Source organism: Lontra canadensis, unplaced genomic scaffold, assembly GCF_010015895.1.
Source record: "Lontra canadensis isolate GAN:19392208 unplaced genomic scaffold, GSC_riverotter_1.0 scaffold14, whole genome shotgun sequence".
Classification (NCBI taxonomy): Eukaryota; Metazoa; Chordata; class Mammalia; order Carnivora; family Mustelidae; genus Lontra; species Lontra canadensis.
Genome location: NW_022631008.1, coordinates 26,452,715 through 26,469,020, shown reverse-complemented (window position 1 = coordinate 26,469,020; position 16,306 = coordinate 26,452,715). Strand labels below are relative to the sequence as shown.

General features: G+C 41.4%; 2 protein-coding genes across 2 annotated transcripts in view; one reads left to right on the top strand and one right to left on the bottom strand.

Moving 5' to 3' along the window:
• The window catches only part of METTL24 (methyltransferase like 24), a 99,330-nt gene that overhangs the window by 44,710 nt on the left and 38,314 nt on the right, over positions 1-16,306 (top strand). The window contains exon 4 of the mRNA XM_032858311.1: positions 5,011-5,239. Within this exon, the coding sequence (XP_032714202.1) occupies positions 5,011-5,239 (229 nt within the window). The remainder of the gene's footprint in view (positions 1-5,010; positions 5,240-16,306) is intronic.
• On the bottom strand, positions 14,837-15,277 carry LOC116868019 (signal recognition particle 14 kDa protein-like). Its single transcript, XM_032857989.1, has one exon. It carries the CDS (start codon positions 15,275-15,277, stop codon positions 14,837-14,839), a length of 441 nt encoding a protein of 146 aa, XP_032713880.1.

Genomic DNA, 16,306 nt, shown 5'->3' with positions numbered 1-16,306 from the left:
CCCTAATCACCACCCCCACCCCATGAAATTTTAATGTCATAGATAAATTGTTTATCTGTTTATGTAATGTATGTATCTGTGCCTTCAATGTAAAAAGGGGAAGTTTTCTTGGCTCCCAAGAATGGGTTTTTGCCCCCTTAGGGGTGATATCCCTGTTGAGAATATATGTTTTAGATGAAATTTGGCATTTCATGAAATGTTATTTAACAAAACTAATAATTATAACATGTTTTTATCCACTATTCAGTGTTATTTATGCTCCAAAAAACCTATCTCCCCCCCCAGTAGCTGCCAGTTTACAGATCTAATCATAATCACCTCAATAATTAGATAACAGATAACCTAATTATCTATTAGAGCTTGTAATAGATCACCATTTGGCCTGATTCTCTGGGCCCTGCAGGGTTGAAGAATGGGTTACTGAAACTCCTGGGGACACCTTTGTCCAGTTGTGTCACTTCTTCCCATCCTTATGCCTCAGTGGTCATAGTTAGAAACCTTCCCTGTATCTGGTTAGAAACCTATCCTGTATCAACTTTGTTGAGTTATAATTCACATACCATATAGTTCGCTCCTTTGAGACATACATTTCAATGGTTTCCGGTCACTACAGTCAAATATAGAACATTTTCATCACCCAAAAAGAGGAAGTCATAAACCCAGTAGCAGTCATTCCCAATTTCTCTCCAACCCCTTTCCCACTTTTCACTCCTTGTCCTAGGCAACCACTAATCTACTTTCTGTCTGTAGATTGGCTTTTTCTGGACATTTCATATAAATGGAAGCATACAACATGTGGCCTTTTGTGACTGGCTTTTTTCACTTAGCATCAAGGTTCGATCTTGTAACATATATCAGTACTTCATTCCTTTTAATGGCTGAATAATATTCCATTATATGGATATACCACATTTTATTTATTCACTCATCAGTTGATGGCTTTTTGGGTTGTTTCCACTTATGGGCTCTTGTGATAATGTTGCAGTGAACATTCATGTACAGGTTTTTGTGTGGACATATGTTTTTACTTCTCTTGGATGTATTTTCCCTTTTTCCTTTGGTAACAGAGCTCATGAGTTTTGTGGCGCCTTGCCGAAGACCGCATTTCCTAGCCTTCCTTGAAGCTCTAAGTGGCCATATGATTAGCTTTGAGCAGTGAGATACGAGTGAATGCGGTGTGTGCAACGTCTAAGCCACGCCCTAAGAGGAAAGGATGTGACCTTCATTCCCCTCCTACTTTTCCCTGCTGCCTGGAATGCGGATGTGGCTGCAGGGAGTGGAACGACACTCTTTGATCATGAGATAGGAGCCTTATGAGATACATTTCTTGCTTCATGGAATAAATGTAAAGTAGAACATTCCTATAAAGTAGAATTTTCTACAGTGAATTCTCTTTCAAGTTAAATAAGAACAGAAAATGATTTTCTTACAGACTAAATACATTTTTGCTGTAACTAATAGTTTTGTTTTGGTTATTTCATTATTTTCCTATAGTTATTTGTTCAGAAATCTTTCTTCATTAAGACTTGTGAGCTTCAGTTCAAGGGTTATATTTTATTTATCTATTTGTCTCTGGTGTCTAGTATAATGCCTTAAACATATTAAAGTGCTTTTTGAAAAGTATTTATTTATTTGAGAGAGAGAGAGAGAGTGAGCAAGAGAGAGAGCACAAGCTGGAGAAGGGATAGAAGGAGAGGGAGAAGCAGACTCCCTGATGAGCAGGGGGCTTGACATGGGGCTCGATTCCAGGACCCTGGGATCATGACCTGAGCCAAAAGCAGATGCTTAACTGACTGAGCCACCCAAGTGCCCCTTAAAGCACTTTATAAATATTTATTTATGTACACAAATAGGACAATGAAACATAGCCTGCCCCATGCCGTGTTGGATACTGTACTATGTATTCTGGGAATTCCAGACCCTACCTAATTTTCTAGTTTTCTGTCACTTGGAGCAGCATTTTATAGATCTGTCAGCCCTCATCTCATTGCACAGCACATGGGATTCAGAAATAAGCAGAATATTACATTGCATGTTAGCTAAGTTGAATTTAAATAAAAACTTGAAGAAGTACCATTTGAATAAGTGAAAGTAAGAATTACAGACCTTGATTCAGTGAACGCTGTTTATTATTTTCAAATTTAGTACACTTACGTCTTAAATTTATTTTATTTAGTAAAAGTAACATAAATTAACTCCAAAACGACAAATTTCAATGTTTTCATGTTATTTAGGGTATCGTACAAAATAGTTCCTCACTATATGATGATGAACTTAAATATGTATGTGTGTGCTTATGGTGTCTCTGGTAGAGAACACTTGTACGTGTGTAGAGAATTTCTGGAAGGATACACAAAAAATTGCTAAGTGTGATTATCTGTAGAAATTAGTGGCCAAAATTTCTAGGGCTAGAAAACTTCAGCTTTTCATTCTATCTATTTCTTTGAACGCTTTCTATGAGTATTGCTATTTTTTCATTATAAAAATTAGCTTAAATTGAAAACATACCAATATACAATAAAGTGCCTTACTAAAAAAAGTTAGTTACAGAAGTGTATGTGCTTAATTTAATTCTTAAATATTTTTTAAGTCTTGATTAAAACACATGGTTTAGAGTGGAGAATGTTTCCTTGAAAACTGTTTAGAAAATTCAGAGAAAGAAATTATTCACATTTCTCTACTCTAGAAAGTTTACATACAAATTATATTTAATGAGGACTTTCTTGATACAGTGTTTTCTTAGTAAAGTTACAAAACTGCCATTTTACATGAGATGACCCATAAAGCACTGGTTTGCTCATCTAAGTTTCAACATATTCAATTAAGTGAAAAATTCCTTGGGACAGGTGAATTTGGCAACATTCTGATCTATACAGGAAGAAATCTGTCTACTAAATAATGTTTTGTCATTTTTATTCAATTCTTGGACATACAGTGCATGGCAGGTTTATAAGTTAGCTGTTGCTGTATAACAAATCACTCTAAATTTCAGTAGCTTAAAACCATTATTTATTATGGCTTATATGTTTCCAAATCAGCTGGGCTTCTGTTGATTGAGCTTGGGCTCAGCTGGGAGACTTTACGTCAAGGTGAGGTGGCCAAGAGCAGTTCTGTTTTTCATAGAAGGCTGGTGGTGTCACAGAGGCTGGGGTACCTCTACGTTTCATGTCTTGTATTTTCCTGAGACAGCAAGTTTTCATCATGAGCATGATACGAGAGAGTGGACAGAAGTACTTAGAGGCTAGGTCAGGACTGGTATACTGTCACTTCCTTCCAAAAAAGAAATCACATGGTCAAGCCAAAAAATCAAGGGGCAGGAAGGGACACCCTGCCCATGATGAGCGGAGCATGGCAGTGGTATGGATGAAGGGTGAAGAATTAGAGCCAGCAAGTCAGTCTGCCACACCGAATTAGATGATGGAAAAATTGGGGGGATACTAGGATAGAGATTACAATGGGCTGAGCTGGGTGGGTTTGATAAGAGATAAAAATTAGGAAACAGTATCTTTCAGGTAAAGGGAATGGTAGTGTTTGTGAGAGGAGTGCTAAATCTTCTAGCCAAAAGGGTAGAGAGAATTACAGGTAACAGACAGCAGAGGATTAACGTGCCATGGGTCCAGTGAGGGGAAAAGCAGTGGAGTAGAAGTGAAGAGAAAACAAGGCAAATAAAAGTATAGTCAGAATGTCTAGGGGGAGGACCTCTGTGCCGAAGACTTATTTTAGTCAACTAAAAGCAGGTAAATAATTGTTAGCCAGTGAGCTTGTATGTTTCCATATTATGAAATATCTGAGACCGTAAAGTCTAAGAGAATGAAGCATTTCTGCATGGGGTTCAAGTTCGGTCGATGTATTATAGATACTCTGGGAGATTTTGGTATCTTAAATCACATCTAAATATAGTATTTCGGGCAAAGAAGCTGTAATCACCATTTAAAAAAATAATCCTCATTCATTTAATTTCATGTTTTTCATCCAAACTGATGCTTTAATCAAAGTGATGAATATAACTCCACCAAATACGTCTGAGTAATATGACAGAGTAAATTAAAAATGTGTTAATTATATGAGTGTTCTGCATGATATGTTACATACTGCGTTCGTAGGTACAGCTAATTCAAAATTTCTTCCTCCTGTTGATGTGACTTTAAGTGAGGTACCTCCTCTATTTCTTGAGTAGAACCACGCACAGTTGCCTTTTCTTTAGCTGTACTATTTTATTTTATTTTATTCGTTTAGCATTATTATCATCAAACACACCTTATTTATTCAGCTCTTTGATGTGTGAGGTCAGTTAAGGTGTACCCATAGGTAGTTGCCTGTAGGACATCTTCTGACATGTTAAATGTCCTCATAAGGCAGGGCTGATTTCCTCTATTATTGTTCTAATTGCTGCTTTCATTTTTATTTTTTTTTAATTTAAATTTTTTCCCAGTGTTCCAAAATTTGTTGTTTATGCACCACACCCAGTGCTCCATGCAATATGTGCCCTCCACGATACCCACCACCAGGAAGCTGTACTATTTTAAAACACATTCCATTTCTAAGGAAACAACTATTGTCTTTAAGTCAGGCCTCATGCATCGTGGCCATTAGCATGGAGACAAATTACCTCATTAGCAAACTGCACCTCTCCCTAAGGGAACCGATCCTGGAGCTTATATTTTGGACGCCTTCTGAGAAAGCCTCTTAAGATCACTGGATCATCTTGTTTCGTTGCTGCTATGATTCACATCTTTGTAAAAAATTAATTTGGCATGCCTCTACATGTTTGAACATGTGCTTTGCTGGTCTGCATTTAGCAGATGATGTCTCTGCTTGCTTGATACCCAGAAGCTCTTAGCTCTAATGCTTTTTGTGATAGAAGAAGGTTTATTGACTGTGCAGTCAGCCATGTGTTAAAAACAGGAGAAAGCTTGATAAGAGTAAGAAAATTGGCCCGAGAATCGTCTTGTCAATCCAACACTTTTGCTTCGTATTGTTTCTACTGATTTCCATCCTCTTTCTTTCTAGGCTGGGGAGTGACGATACACAGTTTGAGGTTAGCTTGGCCAACAGTGGATGCGAAGTCCATCGTTTCGATCCTAGTGTGAAGTCGGCTCATCTTCTGAAGAGTCGGCGCCTCTGGTATCACCGCTTGTCCGTCGACTGGCGGGACCCACACCCAGCTGTGGCGGCCCAAAACCCGCATAGCAACACCAGAAAGCTGGGCACCATTTTGAATGAATTTGGGCATCACAAGGTGAGAGTTTTCATTTGATTGCATAATGAGATTAAGTGAACAGACTCATGAACTTGGAAAAAAAATGCAAACCCAGAATTGGACAGTCGAGGATCCAGTTTCAAACTTCGTGATGATCTCCCGTCATTATTTATAGAGTCAGCTCGGTAGACGTAAAGTTTTGGCAGAGATCGAGGTCTTTAAGTTGATTTGTAGATCGCGGTTGCTGTTGGGTAGTGCTAGGGTTTTGGCTAAGACTGGGCAAGGAAGTGAGAAGCCTACTGCTGGCAGGGGCTCAAAAGTCCCATTTTCATTTGGCAATCGACTTAAAATGTTCAGATGGAGGAAACTACTTATGCCGGTCCCACATACAGAGTAGTCAGGGCCAGGTTTTTGTTTGATAAGAGATCGCCCACGTATCGTGTTTCTCACTGCTGTAGCAACTGTCTTGAGTCTCCAGGCTCTGGAAGACCAGAACATACGTTATGTCTGATTAAAATGAACTTTGTAAAATGGAATGGACATTCTGTGTGTTGCAACGGATGAAATTATGGCAAAAGATGTCAGATCTCTGCAAGTGTCTTCTTGTGAATGGATAGCAAAAAGAAACTCAGTCTTTGAACCGTGTTCCTTGAAAGCAAAATTTTTGGTGTAGACCCGAGGCAATTGCACTCTGTAGGCAAATACTAGATAGTTCTCCTGAGTGTACTTGGCCTGTGTTGGTTTGCCAGCCCTTCCCGGGTTTAGCCTATTTTACCTTCCTGTTCTCAGCCAGAGATGACATGTGATTTAGAACATGCCAGAACGGGTTTTCTGAAAAACAGCATACATGGAATTCAATTTTAAACTTGAGTTGCCTGCCTGATCTTTAATACAAGAGCTTTTCCTCTGTTGTTTTTTTTTCTTCTCCTCCTCCTCCTCTTGCTCCTCGTCCATTTTTTTTTTAAAGTCCCTTTAATTGGACAGCAGGAGCTTTTTCAAGAACCACTTCAAAGAATATGCTGCTCTTCTAACGTGATTAACTACTGATTTGTATTTTGCTCTGCCATTGACAGTAACTAGCATTTAATAATTAGGAGACTTAATGCAACATACACAGGATTTGGGGGGTAAAATCTCCAAACAGAAACTGAAGTGGGAGCATTTTTCAGAACTTTATTTTATTTTTGCCACTTGTTACCTTCAGAGACCTGTGGTTTTTGCTTTTTTATTTTTATTTTATTTTATTTTATTTTTCTTAAACTGAAAATTACAGGCTTGATTCTCTAATATGTCAACTCTTGCTGATTCAGACAGCTGGCTACAGACTCTTTGTGTTCATTTGGGACTCCTGTTGCTCCTCCTTAAGGCTCTTTATTCCCTGGCCCTATCTGCCCTCACTCTTCAAAGAATAGACTTCGTCGAGACTGCTTTTTTGGAGAATATTTTAGCAAAAGATTTGGTAAATGTGAGGATAAAATGAGGCTTTGAAGAATGACCCGTGGATAAAATGTATCCAAGCCACATTTCCTATGAAAATGTGTTTTCAGATAATCAGGTATGCACCGGAATTCTGTTTGTTTAACTCCGTAGGAGCCACAGTGGGCAAGTTTTATGTTGAGGATGAAGCATGAGATCTTTTAATGAGATCTTCTTTTATGCTGCTCCTGGGACAGCAGAAATATTTACAGTAGTACCTAAAAAGGATAAATGTTTTAAAGGATGTTTTTAATATTCCTAAGGCTACTTATTTTTATTAAAAGCATTAGTAATGACACCTAAAAATGGTTGAGATGGTAAATTTTATGTTATGTATATTTTACCACAAAAAAAAAAAAAAAAAAAGAAAGAAAGAACACGAAAGTGATCTGGGCCAGAATTGCCAAGTATATATTTGCTGCTTTAAAAATGATCCCGGGGGGGGGGGGCACCTGGGTGGCTCAGTGGGTTAAGGCCTCTGCCTTCGGCTCGGGTCATGGTCCCAGGGTCTTGGGATCGAGCCCCGCATCGGGTTCCCTGCTCAGCAGTGGGCCTGCTTCCTCCTTTCTCTCTCTGCCTACTTGTGGTCTCTGTCTCTCAAATAAACAAAATCTTAAAAAAAAAAAAAAAAAAATGATCCCGGGGTCGAGCCCCGAGTCTGGCTCTCTGCTCAGCAGGGACCCTGCTTCTTCCTCTCTCTCTCTGCCTGCCTCTCTGCCTACTTGTGATGTCTGTCAAATAAATAAATAAATAATTCTTTTAAAAAAAATTCCACATGGAGGATTTTGAAAGATTCTGATATTCTTTCCTAGGTGGTTTTTTGTTTTTTGTTTGTTTGTTTGTTTTGGCAAATGCTTTAAAACAAAACAGCAAAAATGAAACCCATCAACGAATGATTGCTTCCATTAGGAACAGGCCTCTAGAAGCTATGTGGTGCCAGATAAAAGGAAACTTCATTTCTGGCCTGCAGCAAGCAAGGTCTGTTTTCATTTTCCTGCATGTGTACAGACACTGGTAAATAGGAGGTAGCCCTGGTGGGGAAAGCAAGTAGAAAACTCTCACACAACTCTGTCCTTGAGTCTTGCCTTCTTCACTCATTTCTTCTGCTACTGACTTTGGAAACCAGGAGGGTTTTTGTTGTGTTATTTTCATCTCATGATGTAAAACTGTTTCATACAGTTAGGAGGTGTTCTCTAGGGGAAGCCGTGATTTTTCTTCTTCTCTTTTTTCATCCCTAGATTCCAGCCACTCAGGCTAAAAGGAAAAGCCAGACTCTGAGAGGATGACAGAAAGACGCATAGGGCTTTTGTTCTGCTTTGAAAACTCTTGGGTAATTTTAGTTGCCAGCTGTAAATCAAAAACATTTCTAAAGCATTAGGTGAGAGCAGCAGCATCAGCGAAAGTGGGAGAACCAGAAGCCAGTCTGGCAGGGAATCCTATCACCTGGGTCGAGCATTATTAATGATCAGCTGTCTTCTCCTTGCTGATGTGATTGTTGCTGTAATGATGCTTAAGAATTTTTCCAGAACCGGACTGGGTGTATCGAGTCTGAAATTTCCGCTCGTATTAATCATGATGTGTGCTTTTTCCCCCCTGAAGCCTTTATTACACAGAGTACCCTAAATGATCCAGGCTGATTGAGAAATTACTACTTTCAGTCTTAACCATGCCATTGATCGTAGGAGTAACAGTACTGCCTTAGAGGTTACCTCTGGAAGCTCGGTGATTGACTGACGTTTGAAGCACCCATTCTCATGTTAGTTGTTGATTGTGATTATGATTATTATTATTTTCATTAGTATTTGGCATCGACTGGGTCATTTAATTGCTCTGGTGCCCCGTTTGATTGCCAGTGTAATAGGAACCACGATCCTTCCCAAATGGATTGTTTTAGAGAATTCGAGCAGAGAACGCAGTGTGACTTAAAAATAATTGTAAACTCGGGGGCGCCTAGGTGGCTCAGTGGGTTAAAGCCTCTGCCTTTGGCTCAGGTCATGATCTCAGGGTCCTGGGATCAGCCTCCAATCAGGCTCTCTGCTTGGCAGGGAGCCTGCTTCCCGCCCACGCCCACCCCCCACCTACTTGTGATCTCTGTCAAATAAATAAAATCTTTTAAAAAAAGATTTTAAACTCAAAGAGTTTTAATTAACAGTTTCAGTAAGGCTTAACAAAATTTATAGAAAACCTTTCTTTTTTCTTTCTCTTTATTTTCTCGGAAAATATATCAGATTCCCCAGGAAATTGATAACCGCACCTAATTCAACTCAAGAGTTTTTAATGAAAGCTTTGTGCGGAAACTGAAGGGCAATTGGTTCTTCAGATGGGGTCGTAGACAACTGTGACTGTTTGCCGCCCCGGGGCCCCAAACAGCTTTGCTGGCGAACGTGTAGAAAGTAAACACTGTGCTGTAGAGAAATTAAATAAACTGCTGAGAATTAATACGGAGCAGAAGCGGAGCGCGGGACCTGGGGCCGCGGGTGGGATGGCTGCGTGGGGGCGGGTCCCCCACTCCTCCACCCCCACGGGGGCGGGCTGTCCCCCACTACCCTCGCTGGAGGGGCGGGGCCTGAGTCCCTGGGCCTGGAGCTCTAGCCGTCACCAGACCTCAGGTCTGTCGTGCGGTAAGCGCTGTGCTGGAGAGAAGGGGCGCTTTGAAATTGAGCCACAAAAATGTTCCTTTTCCTTTTGCTTATTACTTGAGCAAATTATAAACAAGATGTTGATAGCGCCCTAGAGTGAAAGGCTTCTTGGGAAGAATACTCATGCTTTGCTGGTGGAAATGGAAAATGGTAGACTCCGGAAGAAAATTTCTCCGCATGAGTATATTTCATTCCTGGAAATTTCCTTTGCCTTAAATTCTCCTTTGTTTGCTGTTAGTTCTGCTGTACCAGTTTTTTTGTTTTGTTCTGATAAATATTTATATGAAATATCATTCTAGATTCCTCTATTTTCTTTATTATTACTTATTACTTTAAAATATAGTTTTAGTTCATATCCTTTGTGTTCTCCTTCTCTTACAGATCTCACTTTTTGGTTTGTATTTGGCATGGGGGTACATATTCCCTTAATACTTTAAGTCAACTTTAAACTGACTCACCTTTCTTAGAATTATCTGGAGAAGTAGTACCCATGGACTCAAGAGTAAACTGTGGCTTAGTTATGTTTTCTAATAAATGTTAAAAATACCTAACAAACAGAAGATTTTGAAATGCTTATTTGTAGCACCTAAATTATATTTCATGTCATTTTGGCTCATATTTAATGTATAGGTGAATCACCTGGGGAATCTAATTAAAATGCAGACGTTGATTCTGAAGTTCTGGGGTATGTCCTGAGATGCGGCATTCGTGGCATGCTCTCAGGCTCTGGTGAGACTGCTGCTTGGGGAACTATACCTTGAATAGCAAGACCTGTATGGTAGTCTGAGAAACACAGGAGCAGAGGGTGTTTACTAGTAATTGGTGTCTTCCAAGAGGCCTGGCACTGGACCACTTTATTTTATTTCATTTTATTTTATATTTTATTTTATTATTTATTTCAGTGAGAGAGAGTGAGCACGGGGGGGAGGAGGAAGGATGAGGAAGAATGAGAGTGGAAGAAGAAGAATGAGAGTGAGAAAACCAAGTAGACCCCGCGTTGAGCTGGGAGCCAGGCACTGGGCTCCATCCCGGGACACGGTGATGAGACCCCAGCCAAAAACCAAGAGTCTGCCGCTCAACTGACTGGGCCACCCGGACACCCCTGGACCACCTTGTGTTCTGACGTCCGCCACCCTCAGCCCGAGTCTCTGCCAAGGGTGGTATGAGGCACCGATGATGTCCTATGCTTCAGATCATTTTTCCATTTCTGTGCCAGCCTCTACCAGATTTCAGTTTCAAACTTGCTTGTTTCTTGGAACAAAGTTTTTTCCTCGGGAGGGACATTCCTTTATAAAAATATCTCCCAGGGCACTTGGGTGGCTCAGTGGGTTGGGGCCTCTGCTTTCGGCTGGGGTCATGATCTCAGGGTCCTGGGATCGAGCCCCGAATCGGGCTCTCTGCTCAGTGGGAAGTCTGCTTCTCCCCTCTCTCTCTGCCTGCTTCTCTGCCTAATTGTGATCTCTGTCTGTTGAGTAAATAGGTAAAATCTTAAAAAAAAAAAAAAAGTCTCCCAGCGGTCTCCCATACCAGTTCAAGGCCCAGACATGCCCCAGTCCTAGGTGACTCGTGGTTTACTCTCCAGCTAGATCCCTGCCTGCCAGAGGTATGTTCCTAACGAAGGAGCACATGGCTTAAGAGCAGGACTCCATCGTTAGGCTCTCATCCCAACTACCTAGGGAAGTGCTCAGGAAATATATAAGGTACTTGACCTCACTTTCTCTCCAGCATCCTCCTAAATAAAACGTGCAGAGTATTGAAGTTTGGATGCTCGATCTTTTCACACAGCCCACCGCAGAATTCCTAAGCGGCAGCTAGAGCATCCAGAAGCCTTAGCCACTGACGTTCAGGATACTTGGATGGCAAACACCATGGCAACAAGATATGCTATGGTAAAGGTAGAAATCCAGGTGACTCTTTTAGGGCCCAGGGCAGTCTTCCGTGTAGACTTGTTTATATTACTTTCTAGAGAGAGGTGTGTATCTTCTGTGTATTTGAAGGCAACTTCGTCTTGCAGAAATGCTATTTAATCATGACAAGGCTGCATTTCTGTGAAATAAGCCAGTAGCAATTTAGGAATAATGAGTCAGCTACGCTCCTGAATTGCAATTTGAGATGCAGAGATATATTTCTGTCCCCATCAATCTGTAGTAGACCTAAAGGATAAACCAGCTTGGGAAGGGGGGTCTAGAACTTCAGCACTCAAAACATAGGAAGTGAGTTTCGGCTTTTTACCCTTTTTCACTCAACTATAATGGTAAGATTTGCTGTGAAGCAAATTTCTGGGCTCGTAGTGATTTTTCAGACCATTCAGTATTTAGCTAGCATGCAGGTTATAAAGCCTGTTTGAAGAACGAGCCAGGTGCCTCTGGATCTAGCAGTGGTTTGTGCTTTCCTTGGGCAGAAGCCATGACTGGTGAAGTCATGCGTGAGCAGTGCTCCCAAGTCCGGACACCCACTCCCACCTCTACAACCGAGTGGTTCTCAGGTTGCCCTGTAAGCATTGGTAATGCTGGAAAACAAACCAAAAATAACAGCATAAGTAAAGGATCCCATCAGCTAGGCACCTTGATTAAAACTTCGAACCCAGAACCAACCTTAGAGATTCTCACTTAGCTGGTCTCTCATGGAGCCCGGGAAGCTGCCTTTTCAACTGACCCACCCCAACTCTAACTCAGGTAATAGGAAGATCACCCTGGGAGGGGCCTCAGCATGTAGAGAGGGCTCTAGGGACTCAGCCTTCCCTTTGTTTGAGGGAAGGAGGGAAGGAAACACAGTTTCTTCCTGTGCGGGAAACCCTTTAAATAAAAAGGGGGTTGAGAGCCTGTCCACTTCTGCAGCCTCCTTCTCTGTCTCTTCACTGAGTTCCTATGTCCTCTGTGCCTCGGTGTTCCCTATGAGAAGGTGTGGGATATGAGCTATGACTCTTTGAGAAGGTCGTATAGGCCAATGCGCTGTATTGGTGAGAGAAATGAATGAAGAATTTTAAGGAGAGCAGAATTATGAAGTTATGTAAAACAAAGCATTTTGATTGAGTGTTGCGTTTTTGAGATTTTCAAAGACACCTGCCATTATTACAGAAGGGGAGGGTTCCACTCCTGCAGGAAACGAGCCTCTGGGGATCTGGTATTTGGTTTTCTTCTCTGCTGTGTACCAGGGGAGGGTGTATTTGTCTGAGGATTTTGTCATTTTGGCCAAGTTTTGGGAAGGAGAGCCAAAGGAGTCCTGAGGGAGCAGAGGGGCTGTAAGCTTCGGGAGCCGGTGAAGGTTTCCCTCCGTGTGACTTTCTTTTGCACAGAATGTTTTGTTCAGTGTTACACAGCCCAGTTTCACCGGGTCATGCAACTCTGCCAGTTCCTCTCTCTGTGTTAGAAAGTGCTTAATGCCTTTTGACAGTAAGAGGCCCCAGAACTTGCTAACCTATTGGTGAATCCTCTGAGGGAGTGTATTCCTGAGCAAATCCTGTGAGGTCACACCCCGGCCAGCCATTTCTGACCCGGGAACTCAGCCATACCAGTGCTCAGAGGTGCCGTGCATAACCAGCCACCCATGAAACAGGCTCCAGGGACTTGGGGGAAAAGTGGGCATGGTTTTATTTGGAGGTAAAAGCTGATTTATCTTCCAGCCAGCGAGGAAGGTGTCACTTGCCACTTTTTAGTTAAAAACATAAGGACGTTATAAAAACACTGATTTCCTAGCATGGAGTGGCATTCAACAGTTTTGCAATTAAAATGATAATGAAACATTTCTTGTGAGAGCCTCTCTTTAAAATCAGCACGCCATTAGAAGGAATTATGTAAAGCAGCCTCTCTGTTCCAAGTTTTATTTTAAGATTTAATTTATTCCAGATTCTGCAGGAAAAAACCATCCATGTGACAAGCCTGCTAACAGATGTCAATTTAGTTTTATAGCACATGCCTGCACTTCAGAGTCAGAAAATGGAGATAATTCATTTCGCCTGCTGTTTATTACATGACACAGCTTCATAACACTACGCCCTGGAGGATAGCTGATTAATAACTTACGGGCAAGCAACTTATCACCTGCTTTCGTCTTCTGCAGTGTTGATTGTAAGCCTTATTTCACATTCACCCTTTTGGATTAAGAGAGGTTCTAGAAAGAGCAAAAGTGACAAAAATGGATTTTTCTCTTTTAATTTCATCTAGGTCAAAAGACAGATTATATGGTGATAAAGAGAAATGAGAAAAAATAAAAATTACTCAACCTGAAAGAACTAAATCTCTATTATATTTTTTTGTGTGGGGGCGCCTGGCTGGCTCAGTGGGTTAAGCCGCTGCCTTCGGCTCAGGTCATGATCTCGGGGTCCTGGGATCGAGTCCCGCATCGGCCTCTCTGCTCAGCAGGAAGTCTGCTTCCCCCCTCTCTCTGCCTGCCTCTCTGCCTACTTGTGATCTCTCTCTCTCTCTCTCTGTCAAATACATAAATAAAATCTTAAAACATTTTTTTTGTGTGTGTGGTGTTGGTGGATAAGACAGAGTAGTTCTGTGGGGTAAATACTATATCAGAATCAGCCATAGTAGGGACTCTTCCCTTCTTCATAGTCACAGGGTCCACTTCACTATGTTCACATGCCATAGTAGTTATTGGTTTATATGTTGGTCTTCTGTTCGTATTCCCATCTCTCTGTCCAGTCCTTTCATCCATCCATCCCTTCCTCCATTCATCTATCCATTCAATAAATATTTGTTAAATATCTTCCATATGCAAGTACCTGTGCTTAAATAATGAAACTATAGGGAAAAAAGTCTCTCTCTTTTTTTCAAAGATTTTATTTATTTGAGAGAGAGAGAAAGAGAGAAAGCTCATGTGTTCCAGCACACACATGTGCTCCGGCCAGGGGGAGGGGTAGATGGGGAGGGAGAAGGAAAGGGAAACAAGGAGAGAATCCCAAGCAGACTCTGTGCTGAGCATGGGGCCCTATGCGGGACTGGATCCTATGGCCATGAGATCATGACCTGAGCAGAAGCCAAGAGTCGTCTTTTTTTTTTTTTTTAAAGATTTTATTTATTTATTTGACAGACAGAGGTCACAGGTAGGCAGAGAGGAAGACAGAGAGAGAGGAAGGGAAACAGCCTCCCTGCTGAGCAGAGAGCCTGATACGGGGCTCTATCCCAGGATCCTGGGATCATGACCTGAGCCGAAGGCAGAGGCTTTTTAACCCACTGAGCCACCCAGGTGCCCCAAGAGTCGTCTGTTTAACTGACTGAGCCACCCGGGTGCTCCAAGTCTCTTTTTGATTAGGAAATTTTTTAAAATGTGGTAAAATATATGTAACATAAAATTTACTATCTTAACTACTTTTCAAAAAAATTTTTTGTGGGTAAATACAAGTTTAATGATCCATGGTTCTTTACCTGGATGCAGAGATTTTATAATCCCAGGATATACAACCATGCAACACAGACCCATCAGCCAATTCTAAAATAAACTTGGCTTTTTACAACTGTACTGTAACCTCTCAGCCCTTCTTCCATCCAAAATGACCCTCATCCCACCTGAAAATTTACTGTAGGGGAGCCAGAAATCTAGCTTTGGGGCCAACAGTAAAAACCATAGGAAAAATAGTAATTCGGTGGTTAGTTGGTGAAAGCAGGGTATCTGGAGCCCTTCCCTGTGCTGCTTTGCTCTTCCTGCTGTCATTCTTTCTGTCTCCCTCCTTCAGCCCATCCGTGTTAACTCCCGGTAGGTTTGAGGTAGGCCGCCATCTGAAACTCTGGTTCCCTTCTTTGGAACTCGCCATGGTGCTGATCTTCTCTTTCCCATTAGGAGCTCTGAACAGACACTTGTGCAAGGACTCAAAGCCTTCTACAGAGCCTTTCCTTGGAATGGGTTTAGTTCGACCATCATACTTCTTCTGGGTGATGAACACACTGCCTGACAACTGGCACTTCTTCGAGAGTGTGGTCAGCTGTGTCAGGAACTGCTCATTCTCCTGCAGCGCCATTCCGGGGTAATTAGCTCCCCTGCCCAGCTTAACTGTCTTTGAGGGTATAGTAATGCTAAGTATTGATCTCCCTCAAGCTTAAGATGGGGTTATGTACTGATAAACCCATTGTAAACTGAAACTGTCGTAAGTTGAACATACATTTAACACACCTCACCCACAGGACGTCATAGTTTAGCCTAGCCGAACTTAAAGGTGCTCAGAACACTTAACTAACCTACAGTTGGGCAAAATCATCTAACGCAAAACTTATTTTAATAAAATGTTGGCTATGACATGTAATTTATTGAATACTATTCTGAAAATGAGAAACAGAGTCATTGAGTGGGTACACAATGGTTATAAGTATATGGGTTGTTGATCCTTGTAATCATGTGGCTGACTGGGAGCTGGATGGAGGATCCCACTCCAGACCACTAGCCTGGGAAAAGATCAAAATTAGAATAGAATATGGTTTCCACCGAATGCATATTGCTTGTGTACCATTGTAAAATTGAAAAATCATTAAGTTGAACCATTGTCAGTTGGGAGCCATCTGTATACCCACATCGTTGTTCATCCAATCTCTAGAACACTTTCATCTTGCAAAACTGAAAGTCTCTTCCCATTAAACATTAATCCCCCCCACCCTGTAGCCCTTGGCTACATCATTCTATTTTCTCTTTCAATTATTTTGATTATTCTAGGTACCTCACAAAAGTGAAAGCATAGGATGTTTGTCTTTTGTCACTCATTTATTGCACTCAGCACAGTGTCCTCAGGGTTTATCCATGTTGTAGCATGTGACAGGTTTTCCTTTTTTTTTTTAAGGCTGAATAATATTCCCTTGCACGTATATGTCACATTTTGTTTATCTGTCCGTGGACCATGGGGTTGCTTCTGCCTCTTGCCTATTGTGAGTAATGCTGCTATGAGTATGTGTGTGCATGTATCTTTTTAAGATCCTGCTTTCAGTTCTTTTGGATACATACCCAGAAATGGAATTGCTGCATCCTATGGGAATCTATTTTTAATTTTTTTGAGAAACTG